The sequence below is a fragment of the Notolepis coatsorum genome, assembly GCF_963971535.1.
Source record: "Notolepis coatsorum genome assembly, chromosome: 16".
Classification (NCBI taxonomy): domain Eukaryota; kingdom Metazoa; phylum Chordata; class Actinopteri; order Aulopiformes; family Paralepididae; genus Notolepis; species Notolepis coatsorum.
The window spans coordinates 68,115,722-68,142,106 of record NC_140180.1 but is presented as its reverse complement, the minus strand read 5'-3'; the positions used below and the strand labels follow the sequence as shown (position 1 = coordinate 68,142,106).

Genomic DNA, 26,385 nt, shown 5'->3' with positions numbered 1-26,385 from the left:
CATAAAAGAAAATGAAAAAAATATATTATAATTTTTTATAAATTTTTGTTTGTTTGTATGTCACTCATTCCATAAGGACGTAGAATAAACATTTACAGATATTTTTTTAAATGGTCCATTTACATGTTCTTGGTATCTGAATCTAGGGACATCTATGGATCTCAGGGAATGTATTCCCAGTGTCAGAAATAGTGTGTCTGTTACTAGGCTTGAGTAAATTGTAATGAACCAAAGGAGAATATCAATTATATTTAAAAAATATGTTTTATCTTTGACTGTGAATAACACCATGCAAAAATGTACCAGACCTGAAAAATCTAAGCAAATAAATAAATAAAATAAATCTAAAAAATAAAGGGAAGATGATTAAACAGGTTTTGTAGATACAGTACTGAATTCTGCCATCTTTTTTATAATGTCAATTTCTCCAAAGATTTTCATCATATTGCAACACTGTTTTTTGCTAGACGTTCACAGAAAGGTAGAGAAACTAACTGCGTTCTGTTTTATGGCAATAACGTTCAGGTTTGTGGGAGATTATCCCAAAAAAGAAGAGAAATAAAAAAGTAAATCCAGAAGTCAGATGATTGACAGGGGCTGGCGTGAGCTGGGTAGGGTCGTTTTTCGAAATTCGAAAGCCCGAGTCTCTTCCTTCAAAAGACTACACTCACTTTTGGCTGCTCCACTTCCTCCTGTCAATATGCGCCGGTTTCCGATTCAATGCCCTGAGATTTCTATAATCTTATATTTCACTAATAACAGTTAAAATCATTGGTAAACAAACGTAATACTGAAAATATACACTTTTACTGTATATTTCGGGCATAAGAGGTTAACCCTGTGAGGCCCAAATTAAAAAGACATTAGCAACTTCAGAGGGTGGGACATATAAACACATTTACTATCAAATAGCATTGTGAGGCTGAACAACAGGACCAATTGACTATACATGTGCTTAAAAATGTTTAAAGGGGAACTATCTTATAAATGGCCTTTTTGAGTGTTTAGCATTGTTTCCTAGCTATGTGAACTTATATTAATATGATCTATGTCTCAAAATTCTCATATTGGCGCATTCTTCCAATTCTCCTCTCACAATATTCACCCTCACTGAACTGAGTCATTTGAAAATGTGCCCTATATGTGATGTCATAAAGACACCGCTGCATGTTAATGTTCAGGCGAACCAGAACGTGCAGTGGTTTAGGAGCCCAGGCTCAAAACAGCTCGAGATCTTGAGGTAGAAAAATGCTGTTTTTGAGGACTTGATTAGAAATACAAAACAATGAATAAAAAATATATATATATTACAGAGGTGTTCCATAGACTCACAGGAATTGTGTAAAAGTGCCCAAATAGTGAAAGAAATAGTAAAATAGTTCCCCTTTAAATAAACATTTACAGATTTTTTTTTTTTTTAAATGGCTAAACATGATTTTGTAATTTTGCAACCGTGGGTCTCACAGGGTACTTTTAACCCTGTGAGGCCCAAATAAAAAAGACATTAGCAACTTCAGAGGCCAGAGGGTGAGACCTATAAACACATGAAGGGTGCCGTGACTGAAAATAAAGTTGAGAAACGCTGGTATATGGTGTGGCTCTTTGTGGTACCACAGTCATTTTTGTGGCTCTTAATCTCTGACTGGTTGGCCACCCCTGCCCTAGACCAATCCGATATAACGTTCATATTCACAACGCTATAAATGGGAACGTATTGATGAAAAAAAAAAATCTTTATGGCATATTGAAGGGAAGGTTTATACTGTCAATTGACAATGACAATGGACACATAGCAATAATATAAAATATAGATTTAGCTCTACAAACAACCTCACGCACAGTGAAACCTTGTAATGAAAAGCTGGCCTCATAGAGTGAGATTAGACGGGCCCCAATGGCCCTGAATGTGTTAATCAGCATTATTTTATTTACATTCTACATTTATATTATTTAGTCATTTAGCAGACGCTTTTATCCAAAGCAACTTACACGTTCTGTCAGTAGGATTTATTTTTGTATTCATTTTATAGGGTGAATGTGTAACAATTTTAAATAAAGTTATTACATGAGATAGTAATAAGTGAATGAGCAAGGTCTAGACCATTTCCTGCTTTCTGCCAGTGCCAAGAAACAGCTGAGGCAAAATTAAAAGAATGAGGAGAGAGAGAGAGGAGTTCGAAGGAATGGAGTGACTCCTTGTCCACACGTATACAGATATTTTTGGAACATTTGCCTGTATACGTGTGGACAGATGAAACTGGGCTAAAACTGAGCTTTTGGAAAACTTTAACATCATGACCACACATGGATTTTCTCTGCAATCAGGACCATGGAGAGATCCCTGCAGCTTGCCATCAGGTCAGTTCATATGAGCGTTGTTGTGCTGTTTTGTTGTGGTTTGATTTTCTAAAACACTGTTGATGTGGACAGGATTTATTTTTATTATGGGAGGGATGAACAATGTTTTTTAGAGATATCTGTTCAGTTGCTACAAATGGTGAGTAAATTATAGTTATTATGCAGGCGTGCTGTATTTTGTAGTTAGCTAACATAACATTATGTACTAGCAAGCATTTTTTTATCACTATAGCAACTCATGGATGATCACTGTGTGTAGTCTATATTATAGGATGTCGTCTGGTAACGCTAGATAGATTTGTATTGTTGTGTTGAGAGAGAGATAGTGGTAGCGGGGCCCCTGGTTGGGTGGTGCTGGTATCCACAGTGCCTACAGCAAGTACCTGGTTTTGACTGCTAATTCGTACATTGCTGAGGTCCAGGCTCTGGTTGTCCTCCCTCAGCACACTGAGCTCTCCGTCCAGCCGAGTGCGCTCCAGTTGGGCCGTGTTCAGCTCCCCTCTCAGCTGGGAGCCCTGGGCCAGGAGCTCAGTCTGAGCCGACAGCCACTCCCTCTGATGGGCCTGCAGCCTGTGATGGATACATTATATGATGAGGATCGCTCATCATATAGCATTAGCATTGTTCTGTTGTCCCTTGCTCTTCTGGGTCTATGCTAGGTACATACTCCTGCTATTGACTTGATCAAGTCACTGGTATATAATAACTACAATGAGAAAAAAGGAGTAAATAATAGTGAAAATGGAAATGAAAAGCTGTGTAGACTAAAATGCTTGAGACAAGAAAAAATCAACAACTAAAAAATCACAGTGCTGCCAATGAACAGGTTATAATCACATGCTCTCTGTTCCTCCATAGTGAACAGGTTATAATCACATGCTCTCTGCTCCTCCATAGTGAACTGGTTATAATTAAATGCTCTCTGTTCCTCCATAGTGAACAGGTTATAATTAAATGTTCTCTATTCCTCCATAGTGAACTGGTTATAATCACAGGGACAGCAAGGGAGTAGGAAAGGCTGCCCAAGGTGACAGGTTTTACCATTGTTCTAAGTAGGCTACACCAGCCTGCCTTGGGCTTTATCTGGCACCCATTTTATGAATTAAACGTGTTATATTGCCTGGTTTGGGGTCTAATTCATGTGGCTAGCATACATTATCCTGGTTGTAAAGATGAGTCTTGTGTGGTTCTATTGAGCCCATTTTAATTCATATATCTTAAGGTGAGAACCGAGAAGTCATGAACATTTTTAAATGTCCAGCCAATGGACAAATTTAGGCTAGCTTAAAGTAGCTTAATTCTGTAGCAAGATCTACCCCATTGCCAGTAAGCCAGCATAACAGCCAGCATAACAAACCTTTGGATTAATCTACCTTTGCGATATCTTAACAAATTAACCCACTAGAGCCATTTTAAAGACGGTAAAGAAAAGGTAGGAAACGTTTCTTCAATGGAGTTCTATGACTTCTGGATATGAGCTATGAGCTATAATGATTAAATTAGCTATAATCTGGTGTTGGCTGGATACTTGTAACTATAAGGAATGCATTGATGGTTTTGGTTATTTCATAGGCTATGCTGACAATAAGAAAAAGAAAAAAATTAATTACACTTATCCTTAACAAGTATTTTTAGATTTAGGTGTACCTCATAGACCCAATTTCACTCACTCACTCACTCACTCACTCACTCACTCACTCACTCACTCACTCACTCACTCACTCACTCACTCACTCACTCACTCACTCACTCACTCACTCACTCACTCACTCACTCACTCACTCACTCACTCACTCACTCACTCACTCACTCACTCACTCACTCACTCACTCACTCACTCACTCACTCACTCACTCACTCACTCTTTACTCCCTGGAGCCAGCTTTTTTAAAACCATTTTCACGATGTTTGCAGACCCATCGTATATTCTATATTATAGCTATGGAGACAATAGTATGGCTAATTTGACAGGCACTATTTATACACCAACATGGTAAAAACAGTGTATGTCTACATACCTTCGTTTGTGCCCTATCCCGTGCTAAAGATCGCCTCGTTTCACTATAATCCAGGCTGATTTCCTGGAACGGGAGTTATGACGTATTATGTGAATATGCGCAAATCCAAGGTATATACCATATAGATGTTTCTTCACAAAGTCATCAAGGTGGGGGGGGGGATCGTTTTACGAAGCTGCGATCGTTACCAAAAGCATGTTTTAGGTTCGATAAAATACGACGCTGTGATCAATACAAAAGCATGTTTTAGGTTCGGTAAAATAGACCTAAAATAGACCTGACCTTTGTCAGAAGGTACTCCAAAATGAATAATCCCAGTAGTTCCATCGTGATCGCCATTACTGTTGTGCATTGGGCCTGGCTATAATATGGAAAACAATAGGTTTCAGGCAATCAAATCGGCGACAGATGGCTGTGTGCTGCTTCACTTTGAGGGGGAGGGGATTCCTGCAGTCGGAGGCACTGAGAGACAACTGAGAGACCCAGTTCAAAAGGTAGGCGATACTGCCACCTGTTGGGATTCGATCGTCATTGCAATTATAATGTAGGCAGAGGTGCCAGGGAGACACAGGCAGGTCCGCGCGAGTGTTTAGAATGAAAAAATCGGAAAAAAAGAAAAAAGGATCTAAAAACGAGATATCTCGGGTTTGCCGCTCAACGCTTGGATTTGAAACACTGAATGAGTTAAAATCCAAACAAGATGGGCCAGTGGAGAGAGATTTCCCAACAGAACGTGGACATGCTGTATCTTGAAATTAGGCAGATCACTCCCTCTGTTTCAAGATGATTTTTGATTCTTTGGACAAAGTAAATTTGTACTGAAATACGTACAATTATATATATTTTTTCCACTTTTCACAAATTTCCAGACTCGATACAAAATGTAATTACTTGATAAGATGAAAATGTTCTGCTGTTTTTAAGTGAGTTACTCTACTGTACCTCTCGTTGTCCTCTCTCAATCTCTCCAGCTCTCTCTCTCTCTCAGCTTGCCTCTGAGCCTCCCCCTCCATCTTCTCTCTCTCCGTCTTCATCTGTCTCTCTCTTTCCTCCAGCTGGGCTTGGCTCTCCAGCATCTCCTTGTACCTTCAGGTCACACACATGATGCACAAATAGTATATGACTATGTACATATGCTGTATGTGAGTGTGTATGTGTGCATGTGTGAGTGTGAGAGAGTGAGTGAGTGAGAGAGTCTCCTTGTGTGTGTGTGTGTGTGTGTGTGTGTGTGTGTGTATGTATGTATGTAATATATGCATGTATACATGCACACACACCAGATAAAAACTATTTGTATATATGTATGCATGTATGAATTATGTATACATTTGCATGCATTTATTGTATATTGTATTGTATGTTTACTTATGAATATATATGTGACATGCAAGTGTGTGTGTGTGTGTGTGTGTGTGTGTGTGTGTGTCTGTGTGTGTGTGTGTGTTCATCTATCATGTGGGCTGTCCTTTTGATCACAGCCTAGAATAAATAACGTTTAACCAAGCCACCATTTCACATAGATAATGTAAAGGAGTTGTTTGCATACTACGGTAGTGTAGAGGATAACAGAGCTATCCCTCTGAGTTATCTCACCCAACCCCCTCCCAGTTTTATTGTCCCCCTCTCTCCCGTGTCTATAAAGAGAGGTCCCCAAATATAAATCGGTCTCTTTCTCCCAGGTCTCAACAGCTAGTTACTTTGGTGAGAGCCATTCAAGCCATATTCTCTGAGTAAATTGTATTTGATACTTTCATTCTGAGTTAATAAATTGTATTAACCGGATCCACAGTGAAGCACATTCAGACTATAGTGAGAATGTATACTATGTGCGAAGAACAGGACTGAGCAGTTAGCTTTCTTTAGTACTTGACGTTACATTATAGAATGGAGGATACATTGCTTTCAGTAGCTGTAGTTGTACGTCAATAGAACACTTATGATCAAGATCTGTGCTGCATTCGTGATTTTGTATATGAATGTGCACACCCTCTTGTACTTCTATATTTGCGATGACACTGTGGATCATCCTCACTTTAACCAAGGCCATTATAGGGGTTTTAAGGTTTAGGATAAGAGTTATGTTAAAGGGACATATTTTATAATTTTTCAACAAAGTCTTTGAGGTCCCCTAAACATGTCTTGATGTAATCTAGCAGCCTCTGCTATACCCCTCTGTGGGCTGTTTCTGTGCCTGTAAGGAGTGAGCTGCTTTTATCCTACAAATAAGATAATTATGGTACAACTAGCAGTTGTGTGCGAGCCTGTACCGTCAAATGAAATTCAGATCCAACTTTCAGACTAGATATTGCAGATCAAATATGATTTGTGTGTGTGCGCGTGCGTGTGTGTGTGTCTGTGTGTGAATGAATGAAAACTTTATTTAACAGATTGCAGAATGGGTACAATACAGTACGGCTCAATACATACGTGTGTGTGTGTGTGTGTGTGTGTGTGTGTGTACCTGGCCTCCAGATCTCTGTTCTGAACCTCCAAACTGCGGTTGTTGCTCCTTAGCTGAGTCTGTTTCTCCAGCAGCTCCTCAAGCTCCGCCTCCTGTCGCTGCTGCAGTGCTGTCATTCGCTCCTGGTCCCACCTCAGAGCCTCCATCCTGGCCAATGACTCTTCCCGCTCCCGCGCCCACACTTTGGACTCCGCTTCCAAGGCAGCACACCGGGCCTCGCTCTCGCTGCAGCGCGCCAACAGTGATGCATTCTGGGAGCTCAATGATGCTTGCTCCACCTGAGTCATATAAAGCCAAGTGGGGTTGATGAGCCTGATGACACCACAGCTATAGTCTGGTCCTGTTGATGAGCCTGATGACACCACAGCTATAGTCTGGTCCTGTTGATGAGCCTGATGACACCACAGCTATAGTCTGGTCCTGTTGATGAGCCTGATGACACCACAGCTATAGTCTGACTATGTTGATGAGCCTGATGACACCACAGCTATAGTCTGGTCCTGTTGATGAGCCTGATGACACCACAGCTATAGTCTGGTCCTGTTGATGAGCCTGATGACACCACAGCTATAGTCTGACTATGTGGATGAGCCTGATGACACCACATCTATAGTCTATGTGGATGAGCTAGATGGCACTACATATTAGGGCTGTCAACGAATATTCTATATTCTAATTTATAATCAAATTGTAGAGGGCATAGAGATGGATATCAGTATCAAGTAGGGGTGTAACGATGCATCGATTAATCGAAATGCATCGATTCTAATGTGTTGGAATCGATGCATCGATTTGAATATGTTAGAATCTATTATAATAGAAATTAATCGAAATAAAAAGAAAATTTATTTATAATTTTTATTTTTTCTGTTTATTTTTTTGTTATAGTTTTTAGTGACCTATAGTCCATTCATGCTGAGTGAATCAGTTCCCCCAGCCACATTTGTGTATTCAAATTTTTTTGTGGAATTAACAATCGCTGTGGGGTCGAATCGTTACACCCCTAGTATCAAGTTTCGTGTAAATCGGACTTACGGTGTAGGAGTTTTGACCTTTCAAAGTTCAAAGATTTGACCTTTAGTTATAGCGCCCCCTTTAGGCAAATTGGGATCATATTTGTTGAAAAGCATTTACACACAACTTTCAACCAATGGGTCAAAGTTCATGTTGCTCTCATTTACCATCTCATGGGAATTTGCTAAATCATTTGCAGAAACAATAAAAAAATATTATTATTATTAACACAAAAACAAAAGGGTTTCTGCACTTCGTGCTTGAAACCCTAAATATATAAACCTGTAGTTGCCCTCCTGTCTGTGTGATACCTGTCTGTCTGTTGGGTATTACCTGTAGCTGTCTGTGTCTGTTACCTGTAGCTGTCTGTGTCTGTTACCTGTAGCAATCTGTCTGTGTTACCTGTAGCAATCTGTCTGTGTGTTACCTGTAGCTGTCTGTGTCTGTTACCTGTAGCTGTCTGTGTGTTACCTGTAGCTGTTTGTGTGTTACCTGTAGCTGTCTGTGTCTGTTATCTGTAGCTGTCTGTGTCTGTTACCTGTAGCAATCTGTCTGTGTTACCTGTAGCAATCTGTCTGTGTGTTACCTGTAGCTGTCTGTGTGTGTTACCTGTAGCTGTCTGTGTCCGTTACCTGTAGCTGTCTGTGTCTGTTACCTGTAGCAATCTGTCTGTGTTACCTGTAGCAATCTGTCTGTGTGTTACCTGTAGCTGTCTGTGTATGTTACCTGTAGCTGTCTGTGTGTTACCTGTAGCTGTTTGTGTGTTACCTGTAGCTGTCTGTCTGTGTTACCTGTAGCTGTCTGTGTCTGTTACCTGTAGCTGTCTGTGTCTGTTACCTGTAGCAATCTGTCTGTGTTACCTGTAGCTGTCTGTGTGTTACCTGTAGCTGTCTGTGTCTGTTACCTGTAGCTGTCTGTGTCTGTTACCTGTAGCTGTCTGTGTGTTACCTGTAGCTGTCTGTGTCTGTTACCTGTAGCTGTCTGTGTCTGTTACCTGTAGCTGTTTGTGTCTGTTACCTGTAGCTGTCTGTCTGTGTTACCTGTAGCTGTTTGTGTCTGTTACCTGTAGCTGTCTGTCTGTGTTACCTGTAGCTGTTTGTGTCTGTTACCTGTAGCTGTTTGTGTCTGTTACCTGTAGCTGTCTGTGTCTGTTACCTGTAGCTGTCTGTCTGTGTTACCTGTAGCTGTTTGTGTGTTACCTGTAGCTGTCTGTGTGTGTTACCTGTAGCTGTCTGTGTCTGTTACCTGTAGCTGTCTGTGTCTGTTACCTGTAACTGTCTGTGTCTGTTACCTGTAGCTGTCTGTGTCTGTTACCTGTAGCAATCTGTCTGTGTTACCTGTAGCTGTCTGTGTCTGTTATCTGTAGCTGTCTGTCTGTGTTACCTGTAGCTGTTTGTGTCTGTTACCTGTAGCTGTCTGTGTGTTACCTGTAGCAATCTGTCTGTGTGTTACCTGTAGGCACCTGTCTATCTGTCTGCCTGTCTGTGTGTGTCTGTATGTGTATGTGTGTGTGTGTGTGTGTGTGTGTGTGTGTCTGTGTCTGTGTCTGTGTCTGTGTCTGTGTGTGTGTGTGTGTGTGTGTGTGTGTGTGTGTGTGTGTGTGTGTGTGTGTGTGTGTGTTACCTGCAGCTGTGTATTGAGGGTCTGCAGCTTGGTGCAGGAGTCCTGCAGACTGATGGAGTTGCGGCGCAGAGCCTCCTGCTGCTCTCTGAGGTGGGAGCACACACCTTCAGACTGAGACAGCCTGGACGCCAGGACCTCCCGCGCTGCTGTCACCCCAGCACTCTATGAGGGAAGGAGGGAGGAGGGAGGAGGGAGGAGGGAGGAGGGAGGAGGGAGGAGGGAGGAGGGAGGAGGGAGGGAGGAGGGAGGGGGCAGTGAGATCAGACAACCCTCTTGATAGTGTGTCAGTGAGGCATTCTGACTGATTATCAGCCCCGGCTGAGAACGTGGACCTCAGCAGCGTGACGTTAGCTAAACTGCAGCGGCTCCCACGCATCATGCCTCCACACAGACGCAGCTACCGCTGCAGAACGGGAGTTTGCCTTTGATAACTAATGTCCCTAAATTATTCAATGGTTAATTTATTATTTATAATATTTTTTTTTTTATTTTTTTTTTTGATTATCTTTTGCCCCCTTCTTTTTCCGTTTTTCTCCCCTCCCAATGTTAGTCGTTATGCCAATTCCCAATCCCCTTCCTGGTTGTTGCGCACTCTACCCCCTACCGTCGGTCTGGGAGGGCGGAGACTATCACATGCTCCCTCCGACACATGTGTACCCAGCCCACCGCTTCTTTTCACCTGGCAGCGCGGACTCTCACTGAGGGAGTGTAACGTGTGGAAGGTCACACTACCTCCCTCCAGATCCTTCCCTCGCTGTGCAGGCGCCCCGACCGAACTGTTTACAACGACCTGGACCCACCCACCGGCCGGCTTCCCTCCCGCTGACTCTGCCAATCAGCCGGATTCGATACCAGTGTCTCTTGCGTTGGTGACGCACGCTTAGTCCGCTGCGCCACCCAGCCGCCTTATTTAACATTTTTATTTAGTTCAGACAGAAAGAAAGTTTAAGAGCAACAGTGTGCACTCTGAGGTGACAGGAGACAGCATCACAATAATATATTATTATCTAAAAATATATTAACATCTGCACCATAATATATTATTATATATAAAAATTAAAAATACATCACCATCTGCACCAACAGCTGACGCAACTGCATCCCACACATTTACATTTTTACCTCTTATCTTTATATAATGGATTCTGAGGTAATACAACTCACTATGTTTTAATAAATCCTCTACAATCAGTTCTCTGTCATCCATCCTGCAGATGTGCAATAATAAAAGTCAAATAAAGTTACATCCAGCAAGAAAGAGCGAACGACAGCAAGAGAGAGAGAGCTATAGAGAAAGAGACAGGGAGAGAGAGAAAATTAGGAAGGGACACATTTCTAGTGGAAGAAAATAAAATTTGTGAGATAACTGGAAAACTAGAGGCTTCTGATGTGATGACAACGTGGCTCTCACTCTGCAATAATTAAAACATGGGCTGTGTGGCTGCTCTAACCTGTTAACATGGTCACTGTGTAGCTGCTCTAACCTGTTAACATGGTCACTGTGTAGCTGCTCTAACCTGTTAACATGGTCACTGTGTGGCTGCTCTAACCTGTTAACATGGTCACTGTGTAGCTGCTCTAACCTGTTAACATGGTCACTGTGTAGCTGCTCTAACCTGTTAACATGGTCACTGTGTGGCTGCTCTAACCTGTTAACATGGTCACTGTGTAGCTGCTCTAACCTGTTAACATGGTCACTGTGTAGCTGCTCTAACCTGTTAACATGGTCACTGTGTAGCTGCTCTAACCTGTTAACATGGTCACTGTGTAGCTGCTCTAACCTGTTAACATGGTCATTGTAACTGAGGGGTACAATTCCCTGACTGTATTGAGAGTATGGTATTATTAAACCACTACTTAGTTATGTACTTTAATTACTGGCCATACAGTACATGAATATATCTGGTGAACACCCACACAAGAATACGGCAATGACACATAAAGTTCTAGTTAGAGGTATTTATTATTATTAGAGCAGCAACGGTAGGTTACAGATTGAGAATTATACTTGCGCTTGTAAGGCGAAGAACACTTAAAGTAGGTCAAGAGCGTAAGTCCATGAGAATAGTAAGATGGGTATAACTGACGCCACCTGTAGCATAGCAATTACGTAAGGCACACTAGTAGTCAGCTGGAGACACTGGGGGGTTCCCTCCGGTTGTAAGCCGGCAGGGTAGAGGACTGTTCGGGTGCAAAGTCTGGGTCAACGCGGAATAACCAGGCTCCAGATACAGGAGCCAGTGCAGTACTCCCTTGGTCCGCAGACAAAGCAACAGCTATAATCCAGTATGCCCGATAGCATGGATGAAAGCTAGCCAGCCTCTGGTCCTAGAGGCGGGCTCGAGGGTGCTCCTCACCGGGGTAGATCCCACACTATAGTGGGGTAGACGGTTCTCTGCTCCAGCAGTCACGGTACCAAAGCAATATAATCCAGCCAGAAAAGGCTCTGCATTCGCCGGTGTAGGTTCTCCGGTGTACATATCCAACGGTTCTCGTCTAGGACTCCTCGGGTGGTGGCACGAGTTTAGGCCGCCCAGCCTGGATAAGTGCACTAGCTATAGGTACGACGAACCGGTGGTAATGCTGGTCACTGAAGAACGGTAGCCGCACGATACACTATAAATGATAGACTATTACTTCACATTAGAATAAGTCGAACTCAACGATACTGCGTTAAACTCTGACACTTTAGCTATATATTCGCACGCGGTTCTCAAGGCTCTATTCAGGGGCAAAGAGGCCCACTTCACGGCACGTTGTATCGTGGTGAAGGCTTCAACGTTTTTGGATACTCAGTGCTGCTGTATCCACCTGCGACGTATTTATACGTAAGGTGAATAATCTAGTGCCAACCTCAGTTCTGTCTCGTATTACTGCGCAAACCTGGACATGTTGAGACATGCCTTGGCGTTGCCTTTGAACTTGCCATTGGGGGGTATGGCCGTTGGCGCCTAGGGGTCGCTGTCCAATAGGAGAACGAATATTATGGTCTGGTTTGTACCCAGGTAAAGGGATATTCCGTGTATATATACAAAGAATATACAAGGGATATCAAACGATATACAAATATTATACAAGGGATCTCAAGCAGTAAATATATATATTCGGTTTAATCTGACCCTTTGTAACAGCCGCCTCCTAATTAGTCCGCACCTAATTAGATAAGCAAAGACAGATTAACCGTCTTGTCAACTACTCAATGTCTGTTGTGGGGAGTAGGGCAATTCACAAAGTCAGTGGGTCATGATCGTCATCAAGGGAGTCAGGGAGCCTTGGCAACTCTATCAGCCTCGCCACGGGTCGGGTGTATGTCCGTCCCTGGACAAGAACTTCTGCCGCTCTGACCTTTCCGTCGGCACCAGTGATCACTTTGCTTACGCGGCCGGCCGGCCACATAGCTCGGGGTAGTGACTGGTCCACGATCATGACGACTGTGTCCTCCGTCAAGTTGTCTCTATCTTTTACCCATTTCTGGCGGGTTTGTAGAGACGGTAGGTAGTGGAGGAGGAAACTGTTCCAAAACTTGTCAGCCAATACTTGACTGTACCTCCACATTCTTCGGCCGTTCGCTTCCTCAGGTCTGTACACCGTCTGTGGGAGCGCAGGGTCCAGCCGCCCCATCAAGAGTGTGTTGGGGGTGACTGGGTCGACATCTGCTACATCACTTGAGACGTAACCGAGGGGCTTTGAGTTCAATACTCCCTCGATCTCTGTGAGGACTGTCGTGAGGACTTCTTCAGCCACGGTCTGGGCCCCAAGCACGGCGTACAGGGCTGTCTTTATTGAACGTACTTCTCGTTCCCAGGTTCCCCCGAAGTGAGGGGCGTTCGGGGGGTTAAACTGGAAGTCAATCTGAGAGGGAGCGAGGTGGGTCTTAAGTTCTGGGCCCATAGCTTGGAAGCTCTCTCTCAGCTCTCTTTCTCCGCCTCTGAAGTTTGTCCCGTGATCAGACAATAATATAGACGGTTTTCCTTTTTGCGCTGTGAATCTCCGGAAGGCCATAAGGAATGAGTCCGTACTCATGGTCGGAAGGAGTTCTATGTGTATTGCTCGGGTGGTCATGCATTTGAATACAATGCCCCACCTCTTCTCCGTCCCTCTTCCTTTCTTCACGTACAGCGGGCCGAAGCAGTCCATGCCGGTGGAGTGAAAGGGCTTGTCGCCAAGTCGGAGGCGACAGGGAGGCAGGTCAGCCATCCTGGGTATACTGGGCTGTGCTCGCCACTTGCGACAGTCTAGACAGGTCCGCTGGAAGCGTCGTACTGCTTCTCTTCCTTGCAGTATCCAATCGCGACGTCGGATCTCAGCGAAGACTCTCTCTGCCCCAGCGTGGTGCACATCCTCGTCGTATTTCTTTATGATGAGCTCGGTGACCTTGTGTCGGCTGTTGAGAACTATAGGGAACTTGACGTCATCCGTTAAGTCCGGGGCCCGTCTCAGACAACCACCCACTCTGATGTCATGGGCGTCGCGCTCAGGGGCCAAGTGGAGCAGTCTGCTGTCTGACGGGACTGGCTTTGATCCCTGCAGACAGTCTAGCTCGTCGGGGAACGAGTCTCTTTGGGCTCGCTGTAGCAGAAGGAGTTCTGCTTCTTCGTAATTAGCTGCATTAATGTCAGTAGTGGAGGGAACCTCAGGGTGGTGCCACAGGAATGTCTTTAACTGCGCACTCTCAAGGGTGGGGCAGTCGTCTATGTTAGGGTCGGTGGGGACTGGCGTGTGCGTCAACCCACAGAACATAGATTTCTTCATCTCTGCCTCCTCTTGACTAGCCTCCCGTGGGGTGGGGTTAGGCCACTCTTCTTCCGGGAGCTTGAGGAACTCTGGACCGTCACTGTAGATATTGTGACGTGTGAGGTCATCTAGGGACATCCCCCGTGTGATGACATCTGCTGGGTTCTGTTTCGTGTCCACGTACCTCCAGCATGCTGATTCTGTTAAGTCCTGGATCTCTGTGATTCTGACTCCCACGAAGACCTTGTATCTACACGAATCGGACTGGATCCATGTGAGTACGGTCATGGAGTCTGACCACAGGATTGTTCTTTGCACCGGGATGGTGAGTTCACGTTGGATTAACGTGGCGAGTTGCGCGCCTACCAGAGCTGCGCAGAGCTCTAGACGCGGGATCGATTGTTGCTTGCGGGGGGCTATCCTTGAGCGAGCCAGGATGAAGGCGGTGTGTATTTCTCCTCCCTCCTCTCGGGCCCGCAAGTAAGCCACCGAGCCGTAGGCTACTTCTGAGGCGTCGCTGAAGACGTGCAGGTCCATCTGGCACGTCTCCAGCCGCACTGTGGGTGGGAAGTAGCTGCGGCGTATGTTCACATTTGGGAGCGAGTTGAGTTCCTTTTCCCACTCTCTCCATGTGGAAGCAAGGTGGTCGGGTATGGGGTCGTCCCAGCCCTGTTCCTTGTCCCACAGCTCTCGTACAATCATTTTTGCCCTGGTGGTGTAAGGTAGGATACATCCCAACGGGTCATATTGTCTGGCGAGTGTTCTGTATACACTCCGTTTGGTGGTCGGTAGAGAAATCGACCTTCCCTGCTCCGTGGTCAGGGGTGTGTGTCTGTAATGGAGCGAGTCTGTTTTGAAGCGCCAGACTAGTCCTAATGTCATTTCTTGGGCTTCACCTGGGATGGTCGCCATCCAGGTCTCGCTGCTTGCTGCCTTGTTCTCTGGGGAGAGGCTGCGAAGTACTTGAGGGTCGCTGCTGGCCCACTGCCGGAGATCAAAGCCGCCTTTGATCAGGGAGGCGCGGAGCTTGAGTAGGAGGGCTTCGGCTTCTTCTGGCGTCGAGACGCTTTGCAGACAGTTGTCCACGTAGAAACTCCTCTCTACACTTTGTCGGACCTCCTCGTCAGCTGCTGGGTCCTCTGCGACATGTTTTTGCAGTGCGAACGTAGCACAGCATGGGCTGCATGTGGTTCCGAAAGGGAGGACCTCCCATTGGTAGATGGATGGTTGCTCATCCCCGATCCTCTCTCTCCATAAGAACCGCAGCAGGGGCTTGTCCTCTTCCACTAGTCGCACCTGCAGGAACATCCCTTTGATGTCGCCGCTGATGGCCACCCTGTCCTGGCGGAAACGTAGCAACACGCCTAGTAGAGAGGGGCCGAGTGTTGGGCCGGGCAAGAGTTCTTTATTCAGATTCTGTAGTCCGATCTGGTAGCTGCAGTTAAACACAATACGATCCTTGCCGTTATGGTGGACCTTGTGGTGGGGCACGTACCATGATTCGGTCGTCTGATCGGCCTCTTGAATGTCAATTTTCTTTATGTGTCCCGCTGTGATTAGCTTGTCAATCTCAGCGCGGTACACAGTGGCTTGAGTGGGGTCTCTGGCTAGACGCCGCTCGGTGTTCAGTAGATATCGCTCCGTCGCTTCTTTTGAGGCGTGGAAGGTGGGCATACCCTCTCGCCTCAAGAGTGGAGTTGCGTATCTCATCACTCCATTGACTTCGACTCTCTTTGTCCTCTGCTCGAGGAGGGTTATGGCATAAGTGTCTTCCTTTGAACGAACGAGTTTCTTTTCATTCTTAAAGGGCATTGTGTCTAATGTCCATAGCCTCTCGACGTGCTGTAAGCAGGGTTTCCGTTCGAAAAAATTGTTGCCGGTCTCCGTGACCTGCAAGATTTCAACTACCGGACAAATGAGATTAATTCCGGTCATAGTTTATTGAGCTTTAAAACAATTGAGATAGGCAGGCTATATAAAGAATGTCATCCTCAAGGCATGTAGATTTATAATATTATTACTTAAAACTAGGCTACTTTTGCGTATACAGTCATTAATATATTCCAAATAAAATAAGTCCCTCGATACTCCGTCTCCGTGCTGCTGCTGACTTGAAATAAAATAGACCGCGTATGTGGCAGTCGGTCGGACACTAAACAGCAGTCTGTTATAATCACATTTTTATGAGCTAACGAATTCCGTTATATTGGACATTTGTATTAATTATATCAAGCGAAGAACTGAGAAAGCAGAGAGCCGGCAACATTATCGTGGTTTGCGTGACTACTCTCTCCACCTCAATGTCACGCGGTCGAAAAGGGCGCTTGTCTATTGGACAGTGGAAATGTGTGTGTGGCTGCGATCATGTGTGTGCGCGCGCGCGCGTGTGTGTGTCTGTGTGTGTACTGCGGAGCCCAGATCAGCGGAGCCGAGTTTTGACATGGCATTGATCCATTGTTCTATTGAAGCACATTACTTTACCACCATCCTCTCGCTAAACAACTTGTAGACCACGGTGTTTTTATGAGTGCCCACAAGTAGCCGTTTTAATAATATAATAAGCCGCGCGCCTCGGTAATAATAATAAGCCGCGTTTTTTCTTCCTTCTTCCCAAGATGCACAGACATAGATAGATAGATAGATAGATAGATAGATAGATAGAGAGATAGATAGATAGATAGAGAGATTAGATGCAGTGTGCTTGTTTTGCAGTGAGTGCTGCGAGCAGTGGTAATAATAATCACTTCCTATATTTGGTTCGCGTTTGGTCCGATGAAGCGAACCGAGACCTACGTTTTTAAAGCTCTCGCTGACAACGTCGTTGTCATTATTAGAAGCAACGAGGAAACAAATGTAATGATCGTTTCGTTCATCGCATAGGCTATTTAATTTTAGCCTATTTTAATACAATTCAAATAATCAAATTGTGCTTAGACTCAGGGAATTATTTTCACCGGACATTAAGACCGGAGAAATTAAATATGTCGGACTTCAAGAGATTTTGCCGGACAAATACCGGTAATTACCGGCTAACGGAAACGCTGGCTGTAAGAGGGTGGTGTCTTCCTCTGTCACTCTGGAGTGGAGGCAGCGAGTGGCTGCTGGTCGGTTGGGAGACCTGGAGAGGGGGCCTTGTAGTGTCCATCCTAGGCGGGTCTCGACTGCTGCTGGACAGCCTCTGGGCCCGATGTGGACTCGGTCCGTTGGGACGATGAGGTGTGCGTGGTCGGATCCTATGAGCAGGGTCGGGGTGGCGCCGTCGATGAGCGGTATAGGTAGTTGACGTAGGTGCACGTATTTTTCCATCAGCTTGGGGATGGGGTAGGTGTACTGTGACAGGCCTATGTCTTGGCTGGTGAAAGCGTTAGTAATCCTATACTGCTTCTCGGGCTGCCCGATTGCTGCGATAGTGAAGGAGACATTTTCACCCTTTATGGTCTTCAGGTCTCTTCTTATAGTACGAATTGTCATTGTTTCTTCTCTCCCCCGCAGACCCAGCCGGGCTGCAGCGGATGCAAGGAGGAGAGTCTTTTCTGACCCATCGTCAAGGACGGCGTAAGTGTCCATGACCTTGTCCTCGTAGCTTAATATCACTCGGACCACTTTCAAGAGCACTCGGGAGCTCCCGCTGCTGGCGGGGTCGATATACATGACGTTCACTCTCGGGCTACTTGGGGGTGCGAGTTTCTTCCTGTTGCTGTCATGCAAGACATCCAAGTGGGCGCCGTCACACTTGCTGCATTTCTTCTTTAAGCGGCACTCGGCTGCCATATGGCTGCGCGTGCAGCGGAGGTTGGCTTTGATCCACTGACTCACCTCGTCAGCGGTCATCTTCTTGAAAGTGTCACATTGAGACAGCCAATGTTCTTTCTCGCAGTACTGGCATACAATCTTCCACTTCTCTTTCGTCGAGGGGGTGTTGTGGTCCTTGTGCCGTGGTACTGATTCGGCTTGGTGCATAACGGTCACCGACCGGCGGTTATCATTAGATCTCCGAGGTCCATCTCTTTGGCTTGGTCCACTCCGCACGAACGTATCCAGTCGTAGGCTGCTGACTTCTCTCGCGAGGAAGTCGGCCAGGTCTAGGAGGGATGGCTCGGGACCGTCGGGATCACGGTGGTCTCTCTGCCGCCGAAAGCGCTCTTGGCGGGCTGGAGGGAGCTTCTCTAGTATTCGTTCTACATTAGAGTTAGCATATAGTTCATTTCTCCCTTTTTCCTTTTGGGACCCCAGCATCCCTACCAGGGATTGTACCTTGATAGAGAGGTCATCCAATGCTCTATTGTCTGTGGCTGGGGGGAGACGGTCAATATTCCTTATTTCTTGTATCACGTAGTCCCATATGCGTCCATAACGCTGGTCGAGGGCTACTAGAGCCGCGGAGTATGGGGTGCTTGAGTTGGAATATGCCAGCGCTATATTATGCGCTCTGGGCACCTTGAGATGCTTGAGGAGGATAGCATATTTGTACGACTCATCAGGGACGTCGGACATTATAGTCTCTAAGCACATCCGTAATTCCGTGTACTGTGCTCTGTCCTCGTGCGTAAAGTCCGGGAACGTCGGTGTGCCAAGGTACGATGCCATGGATGGCTGGCACATCGGTGAGCGTTGGGGAAGAGGCCTCCTGGGCGAGTCTCCCTGTACGTGTTGTCGTGGGCTGGTACTTGGTGGGTACCAGAGGCCGGGTACCCAGGTGCTGTTCCTCTGTGCTGGCTGTGCGTCAAACTCACCCTTGAGTTGAGTCGGGGGTTTGTAGCGCAGTTACTCGGGGGTGAAGTCTGGGCTATACTGGGCCTCCTGGTCCTGTGGAGTACGTTGCTGCTGGTGGGCTTGACCTTCCTCCTCTTCCTCTTCCTCTTCTAGGTCTTCTAGGTCTTGAAGTCTTCTATTCAGTCTCTCGGCGGCGTAGGCCGGTTCTTCCCGGTTGCTGGGTCTCGTATGGACCGGTCGGGGAGGGGGTTCGGAGACGTAGATAGGATCCTTCTGTTGGCCGGGTTCCGGGTCACTTGGTCGGGTAGGGGAAGGTGCCCTAGACCCTTGTCGTGATGATGCCCTGGAGCTCCGTGCGGAGAGAGAGGGTGTCGCCCTTGCAATCAATTGTTCCACTATCCGCGCCTGTAGCCGGTCGCGCTCTGCTTCGCGCTGGACGTAGGCGATGTCGCGCTCTGCTTCGCGCTGGGCCTGGGCTGCGTCGCGCTGTGCATTGGCGGCGGCGCGCTGTGCATCGGCGGTGTCGCGCTGTGCGTCGCGCTGGGCATTGGCGGCGTCGCGCTGTGCATTGGTGGCTGCGCGCTGTGCATCGGCGCGGTCTCTTTCAATGTTCTCTTCCGTCTGGAGGCGTCTGGTCTCCAGTCGTATGCGGTCGTCTTCACTCCTTTGCTGCGCCTGGAAGCGCTCTCGCTGGGTTGCAGAGTGTTCGCGTTCACTAAGGGCTTGCGCTTGGAGTTGCGCGTGAAGGCGCTCTCGTTGGTCTGCAGATTGTTCGCGCTCACTCGTCTGTTGAGCCTGCAGGCGTTCTCTTTCCATGGTAGAGTGTTCGCGCTCACTTAGTTGTTGCGCCCGGAGGCGCTCTTGTTCCATGGAAGAATGTTCGCGCTCACTAAGCGTCTGTGCTTGGAGTCGATCACGTTCAGTGGAGGCTGCCAGGGTGGCGATGAGTGCCTGTGCCAGCATCTGGTCCGCTTCGCTGGGGGATGACACTGACGGAGGTGATCGGCTTCTGACAGTGCTCGTTGGAGATCTGTTCTCTTGGCGCGCCCCGAGGTCCATCTCCTGGGCGCGCTTCTCTTCTGGTAGTGTGTCGGGTTCTGTCCCTGGAGCGCTTTCTTTATCCTGGAGCTCTCCGGGGACCGTCCCGTTGACGTTGTCTGGGGGTATAGTCATGTCATGTCCCCTCTGGTCCCCCCCGTGAGCTTCGTCAGTTACGTTAGAACCTACTAGGGTCTCTACTGGCAGGGTCGCCTGGTCGGTAGGATTTGACATGCTTTGACTATCCGCTTTATCCGCATTTAACGTCTGTATAAAGCTAGGTATTAGACTGACAGCGTATTCCTCTAGATAGGGAGGTGGCTGACGTCTGCGCTGCGGGCGTTCTAGCTTGGGAGAGCCGCTTGGGGAGTGTTCACCGCTGGCCATGGTTAATATCAATATTATATTAGATATTACACTGATACTATCCGGCTCGAAGGACCAATTGTAACTGAGGGGTACAATTCCCTGACTGTATTGAGAGTATGGTATTATTAAACCACTACTTAGTTATGTACTTTAATTACTGGCCATACAGTACATGAATATATCTGGTGAACACCCACACAAGAATACGGCAATGACACATAAAGTTCTAGTTAGAGGTATTTATTATTATTAGAGCAGCAACGGTAGGTTACAGATTGAGAATTATACTTGCGCTTGTAAGGCGAAGAACACTTAAAGTAGGTCAAGAGCGTAAGTCCATGAGAATAGTAAGATGGGTATAACTGACGCCACCTGTAGCATAGCAATTACGTAAGGCACACTAGTAGTCAGCTGGAGACACTGGGGGGTTCCCTCCGGTTGTAAGCCGGCAGGGTAGAGGAATGTTCGGGTGCAAAGTCTGGGTCAACGCGGAATAACGAGGCTCCAGATACAGGAGCCAGTGCAGTACTCCCTTGGTCCGCAGACAAAGCAACAGCTATAATCCAGTATGCCCGATAGCATGGATGAAAGCTAGCCAGCCTCTGGTCCTAGAGGCGGGCTCGAGGGTGCTCCTCACCGGGGTAGATCCCACACTATAGTGGGGTAGACGGTTCTCTGCTCCAGCAGTCACGGTACCAAAGCAATATAATCCAGCCAGAAAAGGCTCTGCATTCGCCGGTGTAGGTTCTCCGGTGTACATATCCAACGGTTCTCGTCTAGGACTCCTCGGGTGGTGGCACGAGTTTAGGCCGCCCAGCCTGGATAAGTGCACTAGCTATAGGTACGACGAACCGGTGGTAATGCTGGTCACTGAAGAACGGTAGCCGCACGATACACTATAAATGATAGACTATTACTTCACATTAGAATAAGTCGAACTCAACGATACTGCGTTAAACTCTGACACTTTAGCTATATATTCGCACGCGGTTCTCAAGGCTCTATTCAGGGGCAAAGAGGCCCACTTCACGGCACGTTGTATCGTGGTGAAGGCTTCAACGTTTTTGGATACTCAGTGCTGCTGTATCCACCTGCAACGTATTTATACGTAAGGTGAATAATCTAGTGCCAACCTCAGTTCTGTCTCGTATTACTGCGCAAACCTGGACATGTTGAGACATGCCTTGGCGTTGCCTTTGAACTTGCCATTGGGGGGTATGGCCGTTGGCGCCTAGGGGTCGCTGTCCAATAGGAGAACGAATATTATGGTCTGGTTTGTACCCAGGTAAAGGGATATTCCGTGTATATATACAAAGAATATACAAGGGATATCAAACGATATACAAATATTATACAAGGGATCTCAAGCAGTAAATATATATATTCGGTTTAATCTGACCCTTTGTAACAGTCACTGTGTGGCTGCTCTAAGCTGTTAACATGGTCACTGTGTAGCTGCTCTAACCTGTTAACATGGTCACTGTGTGGCTGCTCTAACCTGTTAACATGGTCACTGTGTGGCTGCTCTAACCTGTTAACATGGTCACTGTGTAGCTGCTCTAATCTGTTAACATGGTCACTGTGTAGCTGCTCTAACCTGTTAACATGGTCACTGTGTGGCTGCTCTAATCTGTTAACATGGTCACTGTGTGGCTGCTCTAACCTGTTAACATGGTCACTGTGTAGCTGCTCTAACCTGTTAACATGGTCACTGTGTAGCTGCTCTAACCTGTTAACATGGTCACTGTGTGGCTGCTCTAACCCGTTAACATGGTCACTGTGTGGCTGCTCTAACCTGTTAACATGGTCACTGTGTAGCTGCTCTAACCTGTTAACATGGTCACTGTGTGGCTGCTCTAACCTGTTAACATGGTCACTGTGTGGCTGCTCTAACCTGTTAACATGGTCACTGTGTGGCTGCTCTAACCTGTTAACATGGTCACTGTGTGGCTACTCTAACCTGTTAACATGGTCACTGTGTGGCTGCTCTAACCTGTTAACATGGTCACTGTGTAGCTGCTCTAACCTGTTAACATGGTCACTGTGTAGCTGCTCTAACCTGTTAACATGGTCACTGTGTGGCTGCTCTAACCTGTTAACATGGTCACTGTGTAGCTGCTCTAACCTGTTAACATGGTCACTGTGTAGCTGCTCTAACCTGTTAACATGGTCACTGTGTAGCTGCTCTAACCTGTTAACATGGTCACTGTGTAGCTGCTCTAACCTGTTAACATGGTCACTGTGTAGCTGCTCTAACCTGTTAACATTAGGGGTGGAACGGTTCACAAAATTCACGGTTCGGTTCGTATCACGGTTTTGGTGTGATGGTTTTCGGTTCGGTTCGGTATATATATAGCCTAAAAATACTGAGAGAATGAGGCAGTTTGACATCAGGCACATTATTTTGACAGTGACCGGTTAGAGCTAGGAGAGATTTTGGTACAGCAAGAGGGGCATTGCTGATTTAAACATGCTTCTCATTTATTTGGTAAAAAAAAAGGTTTACAGCGGTTTGCCTTAAAGGAAAACTCCAACATTTTGGGAAATTAGCTTATTTAACATCTTCCCTGGAGTTAGACAAGAAGATACATACCTTTTTTGTCTCTGTGCGTGCATTTAGCTCTGGGAACAGTCGCTCCGTTAGCATAGCTTAGCTTCATCACTGGAAGTGAGGCAGGACAGTAGCCTGACGTTCCCTACAGGTTTGTTGATATTCTCATTCCTTCAAAGGATCCGAACCGATTGAAGTTTATGGATACCATGACTTAAAATCCTCTTACCTTGACGATTAAAAGCCTCCCCAATTTAGAAAACAGTAATACAATGGCTGGTATTGATAATATACTACTAACTACTGGACGCTCGGAGCTAACCGGAGCTAACACAGAACAGGATGGTAAAGCAAATATAATGACTTCCTTTCTGGGGTTTTCAAAATAAAAGTGCAACATTTATAGCAGCGGAAAACGTTTATTTTGTACATTATCTAACGTTAACACGAACCTAAACTAACGTTACAACTAACCTAAAGTTAGTTTAGGTTCGTGTTAACGTTAGATAATGTACAAAATAAACATTTTCCGCTGCTATAAACATTGCACTTTTATTTTGAAAACCCCAGAAAGGAAGTCATTATATTTGCTTTACCATCCTGTTCTGTGTTAGCTCTGGTTAGCTCCGAGCGTCCAGTAGTTAGTAGTATATTATCAATACCAGCCATTGGATTACTGTTTTCTAAATTGGGGAGGCTTTTAATCGTCAAGGTAAGAGGATTTTAAGTCATGGTATCCATAAACTTCAATCGGTTCGGATCCTTTGAAGGAATGAGAATATCAACAAACCTGTAGGGAACGTCAGGCTACTGTCCTGCCTCACTTCCAGTAATGAAGCTAAGCTATGCTAACGGAGCGACTGTTCCCAAAGCTAAATGCACGCACAGAGACAAAAAAGGTATGTATCAGGGGAGCTCCAGTAGCTCACCGCGTACCTCGGACGCTATTTCGGCGTCGGGGACAACCGTGCGCGTCATGGATCTGGGGTACACGAGTTCGACTCCCGGACTCGCCGTATTTTCTCAGAGTGTCTTTCCCCCGATCTATACCCCATTCAACCTGTTTCTGTCGGTCATGCTTGACCAGAAAAAGCGATAAACGCTAAAAGAACCAGCTGACTGGTCAAAGTTTAAAAAAAAAAAAAAAAAAAAAAAAAAGTATGTATCTTCTTGTCTAACTCCAGGGAAGATGTTAAATAAGCTAATTTCCCAAAATGTTGGAGTTTTCCTTTAAATAATGTTTGGCACACAAAGACCCAACTGACTGAAAAATATAGGCAACATTTGTCAAAGTATTAACTTAGTGCAAACAAACAAAATAATTCTATTTTTGTGGCCACATTATAGACAAAGGCTATCAACATAAAGTATTGATTGATTGATTGATTGATTGATTGATTGATTGATTGAAAATGGTATTAACAGATTGCAGAATGGGTACAATACAGTACAGCTCAATACACACAATTGTTAAGGGGATGCACAGAGTATGCATATGCTCAACCAGCACTAGACTTTCTTATCAAAAAGGAAAAGTCACTGTGTTATTTAAAATAAATAAATCATGTGTACTAAATATATATTTACTTTTTAATTGCATGAAACATTATGAAGTATTCTCTTATGCCGCTTTTCACTGCATGGTACCTTAACAGGTAGCTGCTCTAACCTGTTAACATGGGCGACCGAAATGAAGTTAAGACGCTGTGTGTCACACACACACACACACACGCACACACACACAATGCTGATGTTGGCAATGTATTTATAGTTTGGGCAGTGTGTTTTCAGTTTCAGGGTGTATTTGTGTTGAGAGATAAATATGTAGGTGTATGATAGAGAGAGATAGAGAGAGAGAGAGAGAGAGAGAGAGAGAGAGAGAGAGAGAGAGAGAGAGAGAGAGAGAGAGATGCATGAAACAGGGTGTGTGTATGTGTGTGTGCACATGTGCGTTTGTGCATGTGTGTCTGTGCATATTTGCATGTGTGTGTGTGTGTATGTGTGTGTCTGTGCATGTGTGTCTGTGCATATGTGTGTGTTAGGGGATGGTTAGACTAGTGTATTTGTGGCGTTTTTTTATACGTTTTTGAATACGTTTCATGTCCCTATTACACAGAAATGCGTTTTTTGGCGTTTTTTTGTGGATACGGCTGAAACGCAAAATTGTGTTTGCGTTTTGGAGAAACGCTAAAAAACGCGCAGACAACAGCGTGTAGTCTGCATGAGCCGTTGTTGCGAAAACGCCCATGCGCAGTAGATACCATCTGCGTGCCCTTCCGGTGACAGAGAGCTGTCCCAAACCAAATAGCTGCAGCTACTATGTGTTGTCAAGTTATTGTTATAAGGACCCCAGTCCAAGCTACAACAGTCTGCATTCCCTTAACAATTGTTTGTATTGAGCCGTATTGTATTGTACCCATATGCAATATGTTAAAGAAAGTTTACATCCATTCATTCTGCTAGCATTACCGATTGGCACTGCCACTGGATAACATGAGCTAGTGTTAGCTATCAAACCCTGTTAGCTCAAAGCTCCTCTTTCAACTTAACAAGCATTAAACAAAATGGCCCAGTCATCTATTCACCTTTGTTTAATACACACAGCGTTGTCTCTAATGTTATCTAACTACTGATAGCTCGCGATATCATCAGTTTGGTGCTGGCTAAGTAGCGTGAGCTAACGTTAGCTTCTAGCCACAATGCTATATTGTTATAATGGCATACTCCATTGACGTTAGCATGCAGCTAACAATGCTACCGATCTTTTTTTAGACTAAACTATCCGCTCTTGGTGGTCACTTGTGTTGATGTTAGTTTTGTTTCATCAACAAATGACAGGCAGAACACACAGTGAATGTATCCGTTTTGTTTATTGCACTTTTATTAGGCTTTGCTGAAAAAGAATTGCTGCATTGGGTAACTAGGCAAAAGATGGTGGCCGCCTTGTTGACATTTGCTTTGCAGGCACATTCAAGTTCTTATTGGTTGAAATTGCCTTCATGTTTGCCACCTACTGCCACCTACTGATTTGGCAGTGTACTACATCAGTGTGCTCGGGTGACAAAAACGAAAAAAAAAAACGAAAGTGTGACTCGAGGCGCACGACGTCGCGGCGAAACGCATATGACGACGATACGAAAATGATATGAAAGGTGTAACCGCCGCCTTAGAGTGATGAGTGTATGCATGAAACATGGTGTGTGTGTGTGTTAAAGAGAGAGAGAGAGCAGATAAGGCGGATTAACGGCAGAGGGATATGTGAAAAGAGATGAAGCAGAGATTAGAAGGTTGTGCAGATAGTGCTTTGGAGAAGTGCTGCATGACTTTGTAGACGTCTCAATTAAATTCCTGCAGCACAATTCTGCCACAGCAGAGACTATCTGGCTCATAAGGGAGGGGGTTGAGACAGGGTCGGTCACACACACACACACACACACACACACACACACACACACACACGCACGCACACGCACACACGCACACACACACACAAGACTGACACCTGG

At 45.7% G+C, this 26,385-nt stretch overlaps 1 protein-coding gene across 1 annotated transcript in view; it reads right to left on the bottom strand.

The window, feature by feature from the left end:
- Window positions 1-26,385, bottom strand: part of ccdc88b (coiled-coil domain containing 88B) — a gene marked incomplete at its 5' end in the record, with an annotated part of 241,720 nt that overhangs the window by 40,977 nt on the left and 174,358 nt on the right. The window contains 4 exons of the mRNA XM_084332063.1: window positions 2,742-2,928; window positions 5,319-5,462; window positions 6,838-7,115; window positions 9,475-9,636. Coding sequence (XP_084188189.1) covers window positions 2,742-2,928; window positions 5,319-5,462; window positions 6,838-7,115; window positions 9,475-9,636 — 771 coding nt within the window. The remainder of the gene's footprint in view (window positions 1-2,741; window positions 2,929-5,318; window positions 5,463-6,837; window positions 7,116-9,474; window positions 9,637-26,385) is intronic.